The sequence below is a fragment of the Micromys minutus genome, assembly GCF_963924665.1.
Source record: "Micromys minutus genome assembly, chromosome: 3".
Lineage (NCBI taxonomy): Eukaryota > Metazoa > Chordata > Mammalia > Rodentia > Muridae > Micromys > Micromys minutus.
The window spans coordinates 30,216,625-30,238,823 of NC_137972.1; the positions used below are offsets into that span (position 1 = coordinate 30,216,625).

At 39.7% G+C, this 22,199-nt stretch overlaps 1 protein-coding gene across 3 annotated transcripts in view; it reads left to right on the top strand.

Annotated features, from left to right (window-relative positions):
* Positions 1 to 22,199, top strand: part of TMCC1 (transmembrane and coiled-coil domain family 1) — a 180,599-nt gene that overhangs the window by 126,046 nt on the left and 32,354 nt on the right. Inside the window, exon 1 of one of the 3 annotated variants that reach the window (XM_080913658.1) lies at positions 4,673 to 4,803. The exons of 1 other annotated variant lie outside the window; for it this stretch is intronic. In XM_080913658.1, coding sequence (XP_080769784.1) covers positions 4,777 to 4,803 — 27 coding nt within the window. In that variant the 5' untranslated portion in view covers positions 4,673 to 4,776. Of the gene's footprint in view, positions 1 to 4,672; positions 4,819 to 22,199 lie in introns of those variants that run through there. One more of the 3 variants, XM_080913657.1, reaches the window with a different exon arrangement.

Genomic DNA, 22,199 nt, shown 5'->3' on the forward strand with positions numbered 1-22,199 from the left:
TTAGTAAACTACACCTCTAGGTGTGTCTGGAGTTGTTGTTAAGAGATTGAGGAAGGCTGGGTATTACACCCTGATTGAGGCCCCGGATGGGTTAAAAGGCAAGGAGGAAGGAGCTCAACCACAGGCTTTCCCTCTGTTTCCCAAGGCTCCAGGACAGAAGCTCTGTCCCCACCCCAGCTGATAGCTGACATTTCAGGAAATGTGAGTTTGTAAGCCTGAATATCATAAGCCTAAGTGGTTTAGGCTAGGACATAAGATATGGCTTGTTACCCCTTTGCTATCTTCCCCTTCAGCAGGTGACTGAGCTGAATGCAATTGTAGCACAGTATAAACATAGAAGTTATGATTAAATAACAGGTAAAAGGGATTTTGTTATTGTTGTTTCTGGGTTTTTTTTTTTTTTTTTTTGTTGTTGCTTTGTAATATCTTACTTGTATTGGACACTCAAATGAAAAAGCTAAAAGTAGAAGAAGCTAAAGTACCTAAGTGAGCAGGGAATGAACTAAAGGATTATAAATTTCTGTAATGCCCTGTTCTTGATTTTTTTTTTCTTCAGTAATAATCTAACCTTAGCTTATTATAAGCCATTTACATTGTAGACATTTTTATTCTTTGAAAATGACACTTAAAGCCCACATACATGCTAAGAGTGGTGGCTCACCACCTTTAATCCCAGCATTCCGGAAACAGAATCAGGAGAGTCTCTGTAAATTCAGCCTGACCTCCATAGTCAGCGATAGGATAGCTAGTACTGTGTAGAGACCTTGTCTTAAAAAAAATGGAAGAGGAAAAGGAGGAAGAAAACATTTTACAGGTGTTTAAAAATACTTTCTTTATATGCTGTTTCTAAGCTTTTTTCTATGCAGTTTTTTTTCTTAAGTTTTTCTTTTGTTATTTTTTAAAACATTTTGTTATTTTGTTAAAAACTTAAGGATGGAGTGGGCTGGACCAAATGGTTCATCAGGTAATCAAAGGCCATCAATCTTAGGAACCCTAATTCGGGTAGAAGGAAAAATTAAGTCCTGCTAGTTGTGCTCTAACCTCCACAACACTGCAGTGGTTTTCCCCAGCCCACCTAACCCCTGCATATAAGCAAAATTCAGCATAGTCTACCAGGAGTACAAAGACCTCCCAGTTCCACATCCTATCATACTAGAAGTAAAGCAAAGGTAAAATGCACTACGGAATCCCTTTACCTTCTATAGCAACAGTGCCTTTTGGGTTCCTTCCTGAAGGGGACTGCCTGATATATATTTAAAAACAAAAAGCTAGGTCTATAGAACAGGACATGCTGTGAGCACAGGAACCACAGCATACTGCTTACCAAATGCTCTATACCTCATTGCATTGTATATGTCTTTTGATTGATTGGTTGTTTTGTTGTTGTTGTGGCTGTTTTATTTGGGTTTTAGATAGGATCTTACTGCGTAGCCCTGACTGTCCTACCACTTACTATGTAGACCAAACTGGTGTTTGGTCACATTCAGAATATGTCTGCCTTTACCTCCACCTCCTACATGCTGAAATTAAAGGTATTTACTGTCATGCCCAATATTTTTGTTTGTTTTTGCACTGTTGATTGTTTTTGCACTGCTGAGGATAGAACTCAGACTCTTAGGTTTTCTAAGTACGCATTACTTTTTTAAGACAGAATCTCTTAACGCCTACCATATTTGAAACAACTGTTTGAAAACTCTGAAAGGTATGCTGTAAAGGTAATTTATTTTCACAGAAATGATGTTCCAGAACTCAGTCTAGGCTAACAAGTACATGAGGCAAGAAGTATACTTGGTTTTATTCTCATGAAGTTAGAGACTATGTCTTCTCCCTATTGTCTGGGGTCTGACCTTACAGTTTTGAAATTGGCTAGTTTTAAAAGACTCAGTGAAAGGAAATAAAGAAAAGGGGGAAGAGGGTAAGCTGCTCCAGTTCCTGGAAAGGGACAGGTAGGGGTAGATTAAAGTTTTACTTGGTGGGAGAGATGAAAATATTTGCATAAGGACTAGGCTTAGTGTTCTCATGTCTTTCTTGAGAAACAGAGGCATGCAGATCTCTATCAACTGGAAGATGGGACTTTTTATTAAGACTCTGGGGGGAGGGGATGGTGGAGGGACTATTGGTCCTTAGTGGACAAGCTATCTTTAATGGGGGAGGGCCATTTTTTACAGAATCAGGACTGAATTTATCATCTCCCTGTATCTTCAAGATTTATTTCACAATCCAGAAGTGGGCCTTACTGTGAGTAGAGAAAATGCCAAGAGAAGCCCTGAGTTCAAACTAACAGAAAAGGAAAAGGCAGAATAATATTCAGAAGAAACACAGGAAAAAAAAAAAACTCACACAATTCTGTAGTAACAATAGATTGAAGTATAGCAGGAACCTGAAGGTAGAAACCGTTCTCTCTGATCAGTAGAAAGGGATCCTAAGAGCTTGAAATGATTCCTGTTCGCTTCCTCTACTGAGTTGCTTGCCTCCATACATAGTCCTTCTCTAGAAATTATGTGGCTGGGAGAAGAGGATTCTCAACCTTCTGACTAAATAAGGAAGCCCCATTTGCCCAGAAAGTACTGAGGAGTTTAGATTTGCAGGAGAGCTAGAAAGGAAACTCCTTAAATTTTTTCACTAACCATTCAACTTGCCTATGTGTCCATATGCTTCACATATTACAATTTGGCCCCAAACAGGCTTTGAGAAGCAGAATGTGGCTTAGACCATGTCTCAGTACCAGACTGGAGATAGGGCTTGATGCACAAGTTGAACAGATCTGCTTAGCATTACAAAGACTTTGACACTTAGTTCAGATTGGAACACAGTCTACAGAAGGCTGGCTAGAAAGTCTAAACTGAGGATAGCTAGGTTATCTCCACTGAGATAACAGTGTTACTCTTTATATGCACTTAGCATTGCCTAGATTTTTACAACAGTAATCTATCTAGAATACAGTACAAAGTGGATAGACATATGAAAAGTGATAAAATCACCAGTTCACAATAAGTGAGGAAAAGACCAAGGGAACACTGACATTAATATCAAATGTTTTAACAACACCAGAGCTGCACTAGGAAGGGAAGCCAGCTGCCCTGAAAAGGTCAATCATTCCACAGATTGATAACACAGATGACTGGTCTCAGTGATTTATAGAACCCAGTAGGCAGGAAGGACAGATCCAGAAGAGCCTGAGCATCTGCTCTGAAGTAGATTCTAGAGCATGTGAAACAACAGAATACATACTATGAATGTTTCTAAGATGTTCATCTAGATGTGCCCTGCCTGTCATGGGCCACAAAACTAAAAGTTTAAAAAGTGATATAAGATCTATTCTCCAACTAAAACAAATTAGGGGATAATTTGACCTTAAAATCATAGTAACTCATGTCAAAATTTGGTAGAGAACCAGACATGATAGTGAACCTCTTCAATCCCAACATTTTGGAGGCGGGTGCAAGTGAATTGCTGTGAGTTCAAGGCCAGCCTGGTTTATATAGTGAGTTCCAGGATAACCAGGACTACATGTAGATGCAGGGCTAAGGATGTGACTTAGTCTATAAACTCTTCCAGAGAACAAGCTAAAGAATCCCCAGAACCCATATAAAAAACCAAGTGCAGTGGCACATTTGTAATTACAGTGCTAGGGAGGAAAAGAGGATTCCTGGTGTTTGCTGGTCATCCACTCTATCTGTGAGCTCCCAGTTTGGTAAAAGACACTAAAAGATGGAAAACATTTGAGGAAGTTAACCAGTGTCCTTGACCTCTACACATATGTATGCATACATTTCTGATGTCCAAAAAGAAATGGGCTGTCACCACACTTCCCTTGAAATAGTATTGTGAAAGGAACTGGGAGTAACCCTATATACTTAGTCACCTCAGTAGAGTGCTAGGTTCACTTTTTTGTTAGAGACGATCTCATGTACACCAGTTTGATCTGAAATTCTATATGTAGCCAAGGGATGACCTTGAAATTCTGATCCTTTTGCCTTCTCTCCAGTGTTGGGATTAGAGGGTTACACCACCATGCCTATTTATACTGTGCTGGGACTGATCCCAGAGTCATATGAATTCTAGGTGAGCACTCTCCCAGTTAAGCCATATCCTCACCCCCACACTCACATACAGTTTTGGTGAACTAAGAAGAAATGGTATATATGAAGTTGAGCAGATATGAAAAATGAAATTATTAGGCATACCTTCAGTCCTTATATACGTGTGTGTGTGTGTGTGTGTGTGTGTGTGTGTGTGTGTGTGTGTTCATTACGAAAGATATATTTTCAGAATGTTCCACCTGCTCTGTATTAAAATGATAGAGGGGGTTTGAAGTTCCTCAGGTAAGTTACAGGGTCCAGAAGCAGAGTCTTTCAACCCCTGTCAAGTCAGAATCAGTATGTTTATGATATCAGTTGAGTGAATTGGTGGGTTCTTCAGATTCCCTGCTTCCTATTTAAAGTGAACATTTTTCCTGTCTCTTACTACTGTGAGCTGCTCAGTGTCTAAGGTGTTTTTTATGTCATTGCTTAACTAGACTGGAGATGATCTCATGTGACAGCATGGAGCTCTTGTTTTGGAGTTGCCATTACTTTCTAGAACAGCCAATCTGTATAGCTGCCAACATGCCCTGGGTACTCTTGCTTCATATTGCAGTGATACTGCTTTGTCAGGGTAGAATTCAGCCTCACAGGGCTAGAGTCAGTCTGCTGACCTCATGCCACAGTACAGCATGTTCAAACCTGGGAGAAACCCAGGGGTTACTCGGCATATTCTTCCTCCTTCCTCACAAGCATGGAACCGTCACTCTCCTCGGAAACCGTATGTTGTATATGTGTGTGTATCTGTCTCTTTATCTCTTCCTTGTTCCTGTAGTTTTACATCTTTAAGTGGGGGGCTGGCTGGTTTAGGTCTGGTTGCGCAGACACAGGAAATTGACTGAGCTGCTGGAACCTAGCACTTCTCAGCAGCAGAGCTCAGCCAGGGCATGTGCTATTTTAAGACAGTGAATTTGAGATAATAAAGAATCCTGTTATGTTTCCTAGTTGCTTATTTCACTCATAGCTATTTGGGCAGAATTCAAGGGGTTTTGTGTGGCTGTGTAAGTTATGATTGGATTATACTAGACCGTCCAACACTTGGGTATGGGGGCCTGTTTCCAGGCAGAATAAATGTTGTTTGGAGTGTTTCCAGCTAAAAACTTACCGGAAAATAAGCATTTCCTTCAGTGAACAAAAGAGTTTCATTTGCTTTGACAGATTGGGAAAGACTTGTGTTAAATGTGAAGATGCCAGGCATGCATAACAAATAGGAATTTGAGTTAAAGCCAGTTTGAAATATTTTTCACATTCTTCTTTTAATAAAGGGATTCTTATCATTGAACTACTTGTTTTCGGGGCTTTTCCTGTAACACAATGGTTTTCTGAATTGTGAACAGTATGAACACCTCTGTTAATTTTCGTCTTAAGATCGACAGCACAGGACTGTGTAATGAACTAAACAGGAAGGTGATCCAGCTTTATGCAACATCCGTCTATGTTCACTTTTCACCTTTAGTTCTGAATAGAAAACTAAGCCATTAGATTGAATTTATTATTGGATCAGTTTTATAAACAATACATAGATACTTTCTAGGAGATAATGCTTTTTTTAAAAAAGCAAAACCGGTTCTTTAGAGCTTCCCCCCATCCCGATTCTAAAATTAATACTGTTTGCCTGTGAGAATTTGGACTTAAGCTCCAAACAGATTTTTCACTCTGGAGTTTGATATTTTAAATGCTAGTTTATTAGCAGATTTGTGCCTCTGATCTGTACTTGCCTTTTCTGTTTGTTCTGATTCTTGAATCCTAAAACCTTGGCAGATCTTGTGTTTGTTCTGAAGTTATAAAAGGTCAGTTTGTCAGTGTTTTATTAAAGAATGCTAGTTCATGACCTGGAGATGGCACATTAAGAGTACATACTCTTTGCAAAGGACCCAAGTTTGGTTCCGAGCACTCAAAACAAGTGAAAATCTCAACTGCCTGTAAGTCCAAAGCTGGAGAACCTGGCTCCTCTGGACACTATGGAAGTCTACTCTCCTATTTACAAGCATAATTAAAATTATAAAGCTGTGAGAAAGAGAAAAGAATGGTAGTGCAGGATGAGCTGGGTGATAAGAAGTATTCATAGAAGAGTCTTAAGAGATAGGGTAGATACTGTCAGAGTTACACCTTATACTCCATCAGTGCCAGTATGGGGCAGAAACGTAAGGCAGAATTGAAACACTTAAATTCCCTTTACCTAGCACTTGTGTTAACTCATAATAGTAGAGATCTTCCTAGAGCTAGGGTGACCTAACAGAATTTATCTCAGATGTAGATACTTGCATTCCATACAGAAGCCCTAGGTTCAATCCTCAGTACCCCTGTGCCCATGTGCGCACACACTACAATTTTCTGAAACATAACAACTTTCTTAGATTAAACCATATCCTTACTTCACTATCAAGTCTCTTACTCAATCTAAAAATCTCTGATCACTAAAGTGATCTCACTGAAGCAAAAATATAAATGTTCAGCAATGAAGTACCTGCTTCCAGCATCTCAGCTTTCTAACTGGACTAAATACATCAAGAGGCTATAAACTGAGATTTGAATAACTTTCTACACTACAGAATTAACAATTTGGAGAAAAATTTAACAAAATTTACCTGACTGCAGGAAAACAACTGTGGAATTTGAAGAAAGGGAAACTCTAGAAGTCACTATGTTTATTGAAGTCACTTACATCATATATACTTTTAGGTTTTTATAGTGTCTCCAGAGGTTAGTCCAGTCTAAAGATTTCTGCCCTTTTCCTTTCTCAGTAACCCTGCAATCGCCATGCCTTGTATTATTTATTGTTCAGGCCACATGTGTGATACAGACATTTTAGACAATTCCTCGACAGTATCATATGAGCTTTTTCTACAGATACTCAAATATTTATTGTGGCAACTTAGAACAAATTGGTCATATACAGTAGCTGTACTTAAGTATATTTTAAAGTTTAAAGTACAATGTACTTTAAACCTAAGTTTTATATTACAGTAACCTGTTACTTTAAGTGGTTGGAATTTTTATGATATAATAAAATTTCTCTCATAGACCTCTGATACGTGGAGGCTAAAGGTCACCTTAAGGTGCTGTTTCTATCTACGCTGTCTCTTTACAACAGGATGTCTCCATGAACCTTGAATTAATTTACCATGTAAGATGGTGGCTGACCAGCAAGTTCCAGAGTTTGGCCTGCTCCTGTCTCCATAGCACTAGGATATATGTGTCCCCATGCCTGGCTTTTTTTTTTTTTTTTTTTTTTTTAATGTGTGGGGGAATCCAACCTAGAACCTCAGTTTTTGCAACATAAGCAAGACTTTACTGACTGAGCCTTCTCCTCAGCCCCTTTATTTTCATTATTAAAATAGAAAACCAGGTCAGAAGATGGAGAAGCAAAGGAGGACAAAACTTGTTTTCTAAACCAATGTCTTCTTTCAGCCCAGAAGGTATCACATCCCCTGGTCCTCTGCAAGAGCAGCCAGTGTTACTGTTGTCAACCAGAATTAAGCTCTTTATCTAGCCCCCAGCGATGGTTCTTTTTGAAACTGCCCAATACCTATTTATCTTATGCTTATCCAATTGTAAATTGTTTACTTGTTTTCTTGATATACTCCATTGAATTAATTATATTCCAGATTACTTCTTAGTTTGGGGGCTAAATAGAAGAAAAGGGAGATAGGATTTTCAACTAAGAACAGCTTTTGGTACTTGCAATGAGCAAATCTGAAGAGCTATACTGAACTAGTTTGAGATGTAAAAACTGGATTAGTATACTACAAACATCTCTGTTCTCACTGGCCATGTGCTCATGGTTTAGACTGAACAGGGCTTTTGGTTTCGTGCCTCTCAAATGAAGAATAGCACTGGTGAGAAAATGAGGTTCAGGAGGCCTGGCCTATGCAGCCAACTTTGCTGTAACAAGATAGTAACAGAGTTCAGTTAGTGTGCCAGCATTTTTGTCTTATTATGAAATAAGACTTTCACTAGAAATGCCTAAGGATCTTCCAATTTAGGGTACTTAAATGAGTACTTGCATATGCACACACAAGGACAGACTTGTATAAATTGACTTTTAAAATAAAGCAATATGAGGGTCAGCAAGATGGCTCAGCAGGTAAGAACACTTACTACTAAGCACCCACCCCACCCCTCTCTCCCACTCTCTTCCTCTCACACACACACACAATTAATGTAAAATGGTTAGTGACTAAAAGCAGTTGCCACCAAGCTAATGTCCTAAGTATTAGTTTCCAGGGCCCACGTGATGGAATGAGAGAGCTGACCTCTGAAGAAGATCAGAGGTTGATCTCTGTACACATACATATATACATGTACAAAATAAATAAATTTAATACAACTTTTAAATAAATGCAATATATTTCCCTGTGGCTCTCAGAAATAAATATTTAAGCTATAAGCCTACATGCTTTCTCTGGTTATATTACTTTTAGAAAACAATTTCCTAGGGATGGTAAGATAGCTTAGCGCAGGTACTTGCTACCCTGCCTGACACCTGAGTAGTAGACCTATATAGTAAAAGAAGAGAACCAGAGAACCAAGTCCTGCAAATTGACCTTTCACCTTTACATATATGGTATACAAAAGATGGATGGATGGATGGCCCGAGAAAGATAACAAAAACTATTTAAGATTTAATCTTCTCACGGAGAGCCAGATGTCTCTGTAAGTGTGTTGGGAGCCAAGTGTATCATAAAACTGAATCATAGCTGAGGGCAGCACATGAAGGACTTAGACTGAACATAACCCAGTCTCAGTACTTGCCAACATGTATGTATAGTTGGTGCCTCTGCAAAGAAAGGCCTTACATCCAAGTAGAGTTTTCTGTTTATGTAATCAACCTGTAAGTTCAATGTCGTTGATTTGACTGCTTAGGATTAGCCACAAGAGAAGACAAAATGCAGTTATCAACAGTACAGTTGGATTTTGATTGTGAACCTCATAGTCCCAGTAGTCCTTAGTCTTTAAAGCATTCCACCCCAACATTAACTTCAGGCTCCTGGGGTTAAAGCTGAAGAATACAAACTTCACAAGATAGGTGAAAAACCTATTCCTTTAACCTAAAAGTAGATCATTTTAGCATTTAGGTACATATTCTTTTATATAGTGCATATGCCTATTTTATAATCATTTGTGTAAGAGACTGGTTTTTTTTCCCATTATACCAATTCAGAGTATTTGAGTTTGAAATTAGAATTTTTTCATTCCTAGGAAAACATTCATTTTCCATGTTGGAGTCTCCTCTTATGCTGGAAACAAAGGTCCCATTGTTCTTCACTCTTCTTTATCTCCAGGACAGAGCCAGCAGCTTGCAGAAGAGCAGTTGGCTTGTTTTTAACATCTTCTGCCTCAGTTGCACTCTGTCTGTGAGTAATCCTCTCAGCAATTTCATCTCTTTTCTTCCAACCTTTTGGCCCTTAAGTAAAACTACCAAGAGAAAAGGTCTGGAAACAATGTGAAGAAACATTGCAGACAAGGTAGCTTAACCTGAGCTCATGCAGCACATGATAGAGTAACAAGTTTCTTTTTCTTCCTAATCCCAAAGATACAGATACATGCTTTTGTTCATCATAATTCATTAAATACATGACAAAAAATGACCAAGAGAGTAAAAGGGATTCTGGCTGATTTAGCTTGGCAAGATTTCTCACAGAGGACAGAGAGCCAAGTCAGACATTGAGGAGGATGCATATCTAGGAAGGATTTCTAGCTGAAATTTACTTAGATAATTGTCTTGGTTAGGGTTTTACTTCTGTGAATAGATACCATGACCAAAGCAAGTCTTACAAGAACAACATTTAATTGGGGCTGGCTTACAGGAGGAGCTGAGAGTTCTACATCTTCATCTGAAGGCTGTTAACAGAATACTGACTTCTCCAGGCAGCTAGGATGAGGGTTTTAAACCCCATACCCACAGTGACACACAACAACTCCAACAAGGCCACACCTTCTAATAGTGCCACTCTCTGGGCCAAGCATATACAAACCATACACCCCACTCCCTGGCTCCCATACGTTTCTTCAAACATATGAGTCTATGGGGGCCATACCTAAAGATAGCATAATGCAAAGTATTTTGTCCAACTTCAAAAGTCCCCATAGTTTATAGCAGTCTCAATAATGTTAAAAGTCCAAAGTTCAAAGTCTCTTCTGAGATTCATCCAATCACTTAACTGTAATCCCTACAGCAAGACAGGAAAGCAACTTAGCAAACTCCAAACGCTGCATCTACATAGCTGTTGTCAAAGCTATCTTCAGATCTCCAACTCCTTTTTTATCTTTGTTGACTGCAACAAACTTCTTCTAAGAGAGAGTGGGACCAGCCTAAGTGAAAGCTTTTCTCAGCAGATATCCCATAGGTCTGACATGTTTAGTATTAGTATCATTGAGTCTCCAAGGCACCAGCTTCTTGTTTCAATGTCTGGGATCCACACACAATCTTCTGGGCTCCTCCAAAGGGCTTGCATCAATTCTCCAGCTCTGCCCTCTGTAGTACTTTAAGCTCAGGTTGATCCACTGCCACTGCTGTTCTTGGTGATCATCCCCATGGTACTGCCATCTCCAATACATTGGAGTCTTCTGCTGCAACTAGGCTTCACAATAGCCTCTCATAGGCTCTCTTCATGGTGCCAAGCCTCAACTCCTTTACAAGATCCTTCAGTCCTGGGCTATCAATGGCAGCTGAGGCTGCACCTTTACCAGTGGCCTTCCATTGCCTCTCACAGTTCCAGGCCTCAGCTGTTCTTCATGAAGCCTTCATACCTTCAAAACCAGTACCACCTGGGTGATTCTTACATATTACCAAGGATAGCTGCAGCATGAGGTACAACCTTGGCTATCTCTAGAACACAGCTTCTTTGTGCTCTCAGAAAATACTTCCCAGAAGATTTCACCTCAGTGATGCTGGTCTCTTCTTAATCACAGCTAATTTCTTAGCTCCAGCTAACCAGCATTAATTGTCCCAATAGTTCCTTCTGTTTTTTACTCTAAAGCCAGAGCTACACGGTAAAAGTTGCTGAGTTCTGCTGCTTTCTGGGACTGTAATATTGCCCTCATTCTTCCATTAACAACTATTATCAGCTTTCTGCTTTCCAATTCCCTCTCTGCCTAATCTTGGCTTTCCTGGAACTTGCTCTGTATCCTATAATGCTGGGATTAAAGGCGTATATCACCATGCCTAGAGTTAAGCTTTTCTTCATCTAGAACCTGCTTTGTCCCAGGCTGGTCTTGAATTTGTAGTTTGGCTTTGTCTCCTGGGGTTAAAGGTGTGTACCATCATGCTGGATCTAAATTTAGCTGGATAGGATCTTGCAGTATCTCCTAGAACATAGGATTCAGTTTCATTTCACTTCCTGGTGTTCCTTTAATACTTGAACCATATATTTTATATTTTTCCTTTCTAAGCTTGCTACACTTGTTCAAAACATTCTTCGTATACAGAAAACAAAGTCTCTACTGGGCTTTTTTGAGACTTCCTTTGTCAATACAATAAATATAAATTTCTTTACCTTTGCCTCAGTTAGACTCTTCAGACAAAGGCAAAAAGCATCCACATTCTTCACCAAAATACCACAAAATCAGTCTCTAGGCCACATTCTGAAATTCTTCTCCACTGAAACCTCTTAGGCCAGGTCTGCAGAGTTTACATCATACTCAGCAACAAAGTCTTCCAATATTCCTACTATGATAGCTCATTAAACCCAACTTAAAGCATTCCACTGTTTTCCAAAGCCCCAAAATCCACATTCCTCCAAACAAAAGCATGGCCAGGCCTATCACAGCAATACCCCAGTCCCTGGTACCAACTTCTGTTTTAGTTAGGGTTTTACTTCTGTGAACATATACCATGACCAAGACAAGTCTTAGAAGAACAACATTTAATTGGGGCTGGCTTACAGGTTCAGAGGTTCAGTTCATTATCATCAAGGCAGGAACATGGCAATATCCAGGCAGGCAGGCATGATGCAGGAGGAGCTGAGAGTTCTACATCTTCATCTGAAGGCTGTTAACAGAGTGCTGACTTCGAGGCAGCTAGGATGAGGGTCTTAAAGCCATGTCCACAGTGACACACAACTCCAGCAAGGCCACACCTTCTAATAGTGCTGGCTCCCAGGGCCGAACTTAATACAAACCATTACACTAATTTTGCTAGAATTGAATTTTTAGAAAGGACACAGAGATGCCTAGGAAAAACTCAGAAATCAAAAGAAGTTTTGGCTGAGCAACTGGCATGTTCTTCACATAAGATTTAGAAATCATGAAATAGCTAACTAAGAGGAGTTTCAAGAGAGTTTATGTCCCTCTAACAGTGGTGCAATATAGCTTAAAACATGTGGTAAATAACAACAATGCACTTTTAAAAAGATTTCTTTTTGTGAGTGTTTTGCCTGCATTATGTATTTTCACATGTGTGTGCCATACCTGCAGAGGTCAGAAGAGGGCATCAGATCCCCTTGAAAAGGAGTTTTAAGCCTCTGTTTGGATGCTAGGAATCAAAACCAGGTTGACCTCAAATTTACAGAGATCCACCTGCCTCAGCTTCCTAAATGCTGGGCTTAAATATGTGCCATCACTCCTAGTCTCTTTACTAGTTTTGAAGTATCTTTTTAGCTGGTCTGAAGTAGTCAGTAACATATTCTTTTTTGGAAATCTTTTAACTTTGCTACTAAGAAACAACTGTTGTTCTCTATTCTGAAATAATTAACTCTAACAGTAAAAGATAATGCTTGCCCTATTTAGGTGCTCATATGACCTTTTCCAGATCCTTGCTTTGTAGTGTTTCTGTTTTTCTCCTACTGGCTGGTGTTAGCTTTTACATAACTGAGAGCTGCTGAAGTCAAACAAAAACCTCCCTCTCCCTGAATTCCAGCTGAAAGTTAATACAGTTTTGGACTTTGAGCTGAGCTAGTTTCTGAGAGGAGGACAGAAGAGCCCTTGGGAGGAATATAGATTCTCATCTGACTGGTCCCTAAGGTCTTCTGTACAAACCTGTTCGCTACCATCCATAACTGTTTTATTTCCTCTCACCCCACTGCCCATTGGTTCAACTGTGAAGCTCTGGCTGTCCCGAAACTCTGTTTAGACCAGGCTGGCCTTGAACTCAGAGAGATTTACCTGCCTTTGCTTCCTAACTGCTGGGATTAAAGGCGTGTACCACCACACCCTGGTTATAGGAGTTTCTGAGATGATATCTCACTGTATATATCACTGTCTACTTCCTGTGTAAACCATGGTGACCTTAAATTTGTAAAGGTTCTACTGCCTCAGCCTCATAAATGCTACTGGGCTACTGACTTGGTGGTTAAGAGCATTTGGCTTCTTTCTTCCAGAGGTCCTGATTTAATTCTCAGCAACCTCATAGTGTCTCACAACCATCTATAAAAGGATCTGATTGCCTCTTCTGGTGTGCCTGAAGATAGAGCATTTACACACACACACACACACACACACACACACACACACGTAAAATGCATGAATAGATAAATCTTTTTTTTTTTTTTTTAAAAAAAAAAAAAACTGTACTACCAGCCTAGATTTTGTTTTGTGTTTTGAGACATCCTGGATGGCCTTGAACTCAGCAATCGCAGTCCTTTCAGCTGAGCCTGTAGGGTATGCCTCATGCCCAACACCCTGACATTCATTTTATTAAAAACAAATACTATAGTGTTAGGGTCCAAGAATCACCAAAGGAAGACCCCAGACTCAAATGGTATGCAAAAGCAAAGAGTGTTTATTCTGCAGAAATTACCAGCACACAGGGGTCAGCCATTCATCAAAATGGCAAAGACTTGTAGAGAGCTTATAGGCCCCCTTTTATGTAGAGCTAGGGGAAATTTCCAGAAGGGTTAGGTAACCTCTAATATGATTGGTAGGGGCAAAACAGTGACATGGGTACAATTCTGATTGGTCACTGTGTTTGTTAGTTTCTCTATATTTGGTGAGGCCTTGAAGAATTTTGGAAAACAGCTCAGTTCTGGGCTTGTTATCTCCTCTAGCTAGGTGTCCCAGGAACTGGCTCTGCTCCAGACTTATTCTGCCTAAGTAAGGGCCATCATTAGCTAAAGGCTCTCTCACAAAAGGCCTGCTTTGGACCCAGAAAATTCATATGGTAGAGGCTCATACACCCAGGGCACGTTGTCTTATGTGCTTCTGTGGTCATATAAGAAAATGAGAGACCAAGAAGCAAGCCTCTTAGAAATGCTTTGACCAGATGACATACTCACTGCCTTTCTTTCACAATCCTTTAGTCACAAATGATCACAGGATTACAAGGGAAATGGTGTCTTGCTCATGTGTCCCAGAAGGGAAGGAGCATTAAAATACCAATCACTGGGAACAGTTTTGCTGCAAATTATAGAATTGTAATATTAACCTTATAAATTCAGTACAGTACCTACCAAAGGAGAGGACATGGTCCATAGTATCCAGCTGTATAATTATGAGGAAAAAATTTAATAATAGATGTTATATTAGGTTGAACATAATTGAATGGTTAAGTAACTATTTAGGAGATTACTGTAAGTTTATTTAGTATATGAATATGTGATATTACTTAAGAGAAGAAAGAAGAGTGTTTATTCTCAAAATTAAAATTAAAACATAACCAAACATAGTGGTTCACACCCTTAATTCCAGCACTCAGATGGCAGAAGCAGGCAGCCTTTGTTATTTCAAGGCCAGCAAGCAGCTCTACAAAGTGAGTTCCAGGACAGTCAGGGCTGTTAGAGAAACTCTGTCTCAAAAATCCAAAATAATAAAGATGATGATGATGATGATGATGATGATGTTGATGATGATGATGATAGTGAAGGAGGAGGAGGAGGAAGAAGAGGGGGGGAAAGAAAATTTTTTTAAAAATCACAACAGCTACTGGTTTTGAGTAACAGAAAATACCTGCATTTATAAAACAAACTAAAGGAATAGAGATCACAGTGGTGGACTGGAGGAGATAGCTAAGTGGGTAAAGAGTGCTTGCTGCAGAAGCCTGAGGGCCTGAGCTAAGGTATTAGCACACACATAAAAAGTCAGAAATGGCTGCAGTTGTCTATAAAACCTGTGAGCTTTTGGGCAGAGACAAATGAATTTCTGGGACTTGCTGGCCAGCTAGCCTGCTTTTAAAAAGGAAGGGAAGTGAAAGGCAAGCTTGAGGTTCAGTAAGAAACCCTTTCTTAGGGAATGAGGAAAGTGATATAGGACAACACAGAAATCAGTGGTTTGATTTATTTGAGACTAATAAAGCAAAGCAGGAGAATCTTGAATCCAACCTGGCCCGAGTAGTCATATCCTTCCTCAAAAAACAACTAAAAAGATGGTGCAGTGGAGCAATAGGTGCCTAAGCAGACCAACCCCTCCCTCCCCGCCTAAGCTATTGGCATGGTTTTTGCATTCATTACTGGATCTCAGAATTACAGTGTTTTCTAAAAAGAAGTGGTTTCTTCTATGGTAGTGTCAAATTTTAAGGTTTTATTCCTGTTTGCCTATTTCTTGCTTACTGTTTTTACTCCTACTCAATTGTCACTTACATAGTTTTCTAAACAGAGGATGTAAAATAGAAAAGAAACATTGGGAAAGTGGAACTGTCTCCTGGTCCTTGATGGAAACCTTCCCTTGTATTTATTGGACTAAGCTACCTCCAAGTATTATTTTACTGAGAATTGTTTTTACTTAGTCAGCTCTCCTCAATCATATACTTAATTTAAATGAGGAAACAAATGTGAATGTGAAAATAATGTCCTGTAGCTTTAAATCCAACCAGTTGGAAGCTTTTGTCTTTTATAAAAGATGCTCACAGCTGGAGCAGAGAGGCAGATACTCTCTGTGATCTTTGCTCTCACAAACTGTTCATTTGCATTTAACAGCACTAGCAAACTGCATAATTGGGTGCGTGCATGCGCACTGGCAGGGTGCACACGCACATGAGCGAAAGCGCATGCACACACACACACACACACACACACACACACACACAGCCAGCTTTTTAGGCTGAAGCTTTCTGTTTATTCAGCACAGTCCTCCCAGACACCCAGATGTAAGGCTACTGAGTTGATGCAGAACTGAACTGTCCATAGACGGAAGTGGCCACTGCTCTGCAGAGCATCCGCTATGCAGGATGTTGATGTGATGAAGCTCTGCCTGCCTGTTGTGTGCAAGCCACTGCTCTAAGATTGAAGGCGAGAAGCCCAAGGATCGTCCAGAAGCTTCATTGTGCCCAGCCCTTTGGTAGAAGATGGGTCCCCAGTGCTAGCTGCCCTCATTTACAGTGTGCAAGAGTGGCAGAGTCTGCTATGGCTCCTCTACAATTGGAAGCCGGAAAAAAAAATGGAGAAATCTTACAGCCAAGAGATTGTGATTTGTTTTCACAATCTAAGCTTTTTCTGGTGTTCACAAATGAAGGATGGGCTTTGTGACAAGCAAATTCATCAGACTGCCTGACGGGTTTTGGTAAGATAATGTATATTATGATGAGGGGTTTTCTTGTGTTTTTTTTATTTTTCTGTATCAGCTACATAGAATTGCACCTTAGTAACATTTATTCTGCAAAATCATTTTTGGTGGAAAAGGTTGAGCAAAAGAGCCAGAAAAAAATGTTTTGCTGCTTATTCAAGCTGTGACCTTCAGATATATTCATCAGGTTTTCTCAGATACCTGTGAGCAGTCAGAAACTGTTCCTAGAGTGTGGGGTGCTCACTCACAATTAGGTCTTTTTTCTTTTTAATGTCTTTGGATAGTTGTAATTACCTTACATTTTTTTTTAGGATTTTTCTAAAGCCTGCAGTAGAGAAGGAAAAAAAGCTTTCATCTTGTTACTGGGTTGTTGCCCCTGGAACAGTATAGTACGCTGAGAACATGTGTGTAGATATGAAGGAAGGCAGGATGAGCAGTCTATTTTCACACCGTGTGTTGGTGGAAGTCTGTGTCTGGCTCACTGTCGGTGCTGTTCAGTATCCAACAGTGGTTTGAGCTTCATCTCTTTGCCCTCTATTATAATTGAATTTCCTTTTATGTTTGCTTTTGAACATTTTTCTTTGCCAGACCCAATTCTGTGATGGAGCCTTTTTCTGTTACTGTTAAGACACAGTGTCCTTTATTAGAAAATAGACAGGTATAGAAAATAGCCCTAGAACACAAAACCTGGGGCTCATCTAGTCCAGCACCACAGAAAAAGAGACAAAACAATCCTTAAGTATTTTTCATCTCTAAAACAAAATAATGGACATTTTAAATGGACTCTTTAAAATGTAGGTTTTGATTTTAGCAGATTTAAGCGTCTTGATTTTGAATTTGAATTTTATTTTATTTTAACTAAATTAATTTTAAATTTAATTAAAACCAAAAAAGCTAAATTTTAAATAAATTGAATTTATTTAATTTATTTATTTATTTTTAGCTTTATTTTAAGTTAAAGAAATGTATCTTTCTAAAGAGTTCCAGGACAGCCAGAAATGAATGAATGATAGATAGATAGATAGATAGATAGATAGATAGATAGATAGATAGATAGATAGATAGAAGGAAAGGAAAAGAGATTACTAGGTCCATGAAGTTCTGCCAGAATTACCTGGCTCTAAGTCCCATTTTGAGCTGGGTACTATTATATTTTCTAAGGATAAAGGTTTCTTTTTCTTCACTATAACTTGGCCATGTGTTGTTGGGAGCTCTGTGACCTATTCATTGACCAAGCTCAGATCTTGTCCTTGGACCCCTTCTCTCACCAGCAGGCACAGCCAAGTTTCCTAGCAGCTTAGAGTGGGCACAGAAGCTGTCCATTGACACCTGCCTTTCTGCTGACTCATTGGTTATGTAAGCCTTGAACACAGCCATCTATACACCCTCTAGGTTGGGAAATAGGGACTGCCTGTTTACTTTTCTTGGGCTCTTCCCTCAAGCCTTTTTGTTATCTTGGTCCTAGGTTTCACAGCAGCGAATAGATACACCCTTTTTCTCATTTTGAATTGCTGCATTTTTAAACTCTATTTGCGTTTCTCTGTGATGAAATTCCCGTCTGTTCTCTTGGCACATGAAACCTTCAGAAATAGTGTTTTCTCTCACTTCTTGCCTGGTTAAAGTAAGGACTTCCTATTCTATCTTTGAGGGCTCAGTTTGAATGTCTCATTATAGGAGCCTCTGAACTTTTCATGTGAAGTAGGAAGTTTTTCTTTTTCTGTTACCTCTTTCCTCAAAGCACCCTGTTCTTTTCTTCATGGTGGTTTCCACAGTTGACATAGTTGGGTTACTGGTTTCTGTGTTTCTGTCTCTTGCCATTCAACTGTGAGTCTTAAGAAGGCAGAGATATTTCATTCATTGGTAGATACCCAGCAAATCACTCAGTAGAGCTTACAGAAAGGACTGGCAGGCAGTAAGTTTTGTGCACACATGCCAGAGTAAAAGCAAACAGGGTGAACACAGTGTGGAGAAAGCTCATGTAATGAAGGTAAAAAGTGAGAGAATATACATTGGGGCTTGGAAAGGTGGTGAGGTCTAGATGCACAGCCTAAGAACATGAGACTGCAGAGGCCACATTCAGATTCTTGGGGTTTGGAGGGTCTGGGGATTGTTTGAGGGTTGTTGGTTTGGGTGCTGGAGCTTCGTGCATGCTTAGGCAAGTACTATACCACCTAGCTAAACCCCAGCCCCAAACTCTTATTCTTTATTTTGAAAACTGGAGGGATAAGCCTGGCAGGGGTGGTGCATGCCTTTAGTCCCAGCACTCTGGAGGATAAGGCCAATCTGGTCTACAAAGAGGGTTCCAAGACAACCAGAGCTACACAGAGAAACCCTGTTTTGAAGAAAAAAAAAAAAAACAAAAAAAAACTTGGAAGCCTGCTAAGGGAATCTAAGTGTTCCCTTGAAGTTGAAGTTGGGTTTTTCCTTTCCTTCCTTTCCACCCCCTTCAACTCCACAAAGAATCTAGTCAATACAAGTAGATCCTTTAGGACCTACTGCCCAAAAGAGAGACATTGAGAGTGTGTCCTGAGACGGTGGCAACAGGAATGATTACAGAGCATTATGCACTCTGATGAAAATCTGGTGTGAAGTTGATGAGACTTGGTGTTGGGTTGGGTGTGGTGAGAAAGCAGATGACGTCAAAGGGGTTACTGGGCTGTGGTACACTTTGGGGGGGCGCTTGTGTAGCTTGAGGACAGTAGTTACTGTTCCTGAGTTAAGGATATCAGGAAGAAGGCTTTGACGAGAGTTCAGATAGGGTTGTGCTATATTCTAAGTTTTCATTCAAAAGATTAGACTGTTGCTATTGTGAAATAGACTGTTGCTATTGTGAAACCTTCAGTGATGAACTTGGGATACAAGGTAGGACAGTAGTTTAGACCTGTGGATCACAGCTTGTCTCTTGCCATAGCCTTTCCTTGCACCATGCTGTCACAGCCTCAGGTTTTACTCTGTTATTCTAAAGTTCACTTTTGTGCCATTCCTTATTCTGAGCTGCCAGCTTGAAAAGTCTTTCCTTATTCCTTTTGTCAGAAACTTCTTTTGAGACTTATTTCATTGTCACTTCCAAGAAGCTTTCTCTGTTTCCTTTCTTGCTGTGTTCAAGTTTTTGACATAGTCTCTTTAAGCTCAGTCCACTTCCTTCAGCTTCCCAAGTGCTGGGGGTATAGCCTTGCATTGCCGCACCTGGTGCCTTCAGGGAACCTGTTGGCCAAATCTACCATGTTGTCTAATTGGATTTTGCTTCCAGTGGTGTTTAGGTTCCATTGGTTAGATCATCTATTTTTGGAGAGCAGATATTGAGCCTTTATTGAGTGGTTTTTACATAAAGAAACAAACAATAAGTATAAAATCAGTTGAACTGTGAAAGATAGATGTGTGTGTGTGTGTGTGTGTGTGTGTGTGTGTGTACAACCCACATCTTCAGTGTCTTATCACAGCACTGTGAAGTGCTTCTGCTCCTATCCCCTTCTGATTCAATAACCCTATCAAGACGATCACACATCCTAGCAGAAATAGCTCAAAATATAAAATGTCTTTTAAGACTTAAAAAAAAAATCTCTGAATTTTCCCTCTATCATTTTCTTTTACTTTATTTGTAATTTGTAAGAAAAGTTGAGGTCTTGCTATTATTTGCCATTTGTAAAATGAGTGGCCAAGGCAGGATGAGACAGCATCCATGTTAGCTGGTCTTGTTCCTGAGCTTCCTCTTTTCCTTTTCCCATCATTTAGAGGAATTCCAGAATTTGTGCAGTATCTTTTGTTGAGGTTGTTCTTGGCATTTAAGATAAAGTAACTTGATAGACCTAGTGGTTTATACTTACTTCTGTCCCCAGAATTTGTGAGGCTTCTGCCACTGTTTGGGGACTTTTCCTGGAGAAGTGTGAATAAGTATCTGTTCACCCTAGGTATAATACCAACAGCAGACCAAAGAAACTGAGCCATGATCACTTTGGTGAACCTACTTAGAAAAGTGTAGGTCACATAAAGGCAGCTGTGTCACTGAAAGGCCACAGGCTGACAGTTAACAAAAGCAATATCCCTGGAGCACCTGCCTATTTTATAGGCAGTCCCCTGGAGAGTTCCCTCACTCTCCCCAGTGATTATTACTGCTTCAATAACTTTAATCTTGAGAAAATGTATTAAATATGATAACTTTTCAAGTTTTTTTGGCCCTTCAAATTTTCCTTAGTTTCCCAAGTGTTACAAAGAACTTTCTTCCTAAAAGCAGGTTTCAGTTGGAGGAAATGGCTACCTGGGTTACAGAGTGAGACCTTGCCCACCTCACCCAACTCCCAAAAACAAAACTAAATCACAAAAACAGAGCCAGATGGGTGTGGCATTTCACTATAATCTCAACACTGGTATGCATAGGTAAAAGAATCACCAAAAGTTCAAGGCAGCCTAGGCAAAAAGTAGAAGTTCTGGCTCAAGAGAGAGGGTTGGCACAGAGGGAATGGAAATGTGAATAATCAACAACACTGCAGTACAGGAAGAATTCCTGTGGCTGTCATCTAAGGAGAATAGTATCTGTGTCCCTCACTCTGTCAATCAATACGGATCCTCCACCCTTACATGCAGCCACACACTAACTGTAGAAAGGCAGAAACAAAATAGAACTTTATTTCAGATTCCTTCACAAGCACAAGCATTCAGTTTGCTTTTTCATACATCTAAATAATTAAAATTTCTTTTCATCTTAATTGATATCAGTATGCCTTGCCTATGATCTTCTGGTGCCTCAATGTTAGTGATTTCTTACCAGTTAAAAAGGACAAATAACTTCATTTTAAATCTCAGAAATTCTTGTAAAACTTGGTGAGACCCCACCTGAAAATCTATAAAAAGGACTGCAGCTGGTTCAGTGGTCGATCACTTACTTAGCATGTGCAAGGTCCCAAATTAGCTCCTGTACAAAGAAATTAGATTATATCCTTTATGTTCCTGTTTGAGGAAATCAGTTTGTACTTTGCTGTTACAGGTATTGTTTGGGGGAAAAAATAAGCATATACGGCCATTATGTTGCAAAAGAAGAGGTGTAATCAAGGTAGTTAGCGTTTCTAAGATCTTCAAAACAACATAAAGTGTAGGCAGAACTGTGAAACTTGGTCTTCAGGTGTTCAGCATCAGCTCTGACAGGCAGCGGCACAATCTGTCCTATAAAAGCTTACCCTGGAAAACAGCTATTTTCAGAAAAGATGTGCTTTTAACAAAGCTGTGTGTGTCAAATGAATTGCAAAGACTTCCCCACTTCCATCTGTTTTATCTTTTTCTTCCTTTCTGAGGACATGACCTGTGTTGTTTAATGTGTAGTTTTATGAGATTTCCACAAATACCTGTAAACCAGAACTTTGCATTGAGGATAGTGAAATGAGGCTAGGATGGGAGGTGACCTGCTGGCCAGGTAAGGTAGTAGAAAAAAGTTTCCTTCTTGCTTCTGTTGTTTTCCATAGGTAGAGACCTAGTACTTGATGTATTCATCTCAGTTGACTTTTCTTTCTTTCTTTTTTTTTTTTAAGATTTGTCTATTATATTACAAGTACACTGTAGCTGTTTTCAGACACACCAGAAGGCATCAGATCTCATTACAGATGGTTGTGAACCACCATGTAGTTGCTAGGATTTGAACTCAGGACCTCTAAAAGAACAGTCAGAGCACTTAACCACTGAGCCATCTCTCCA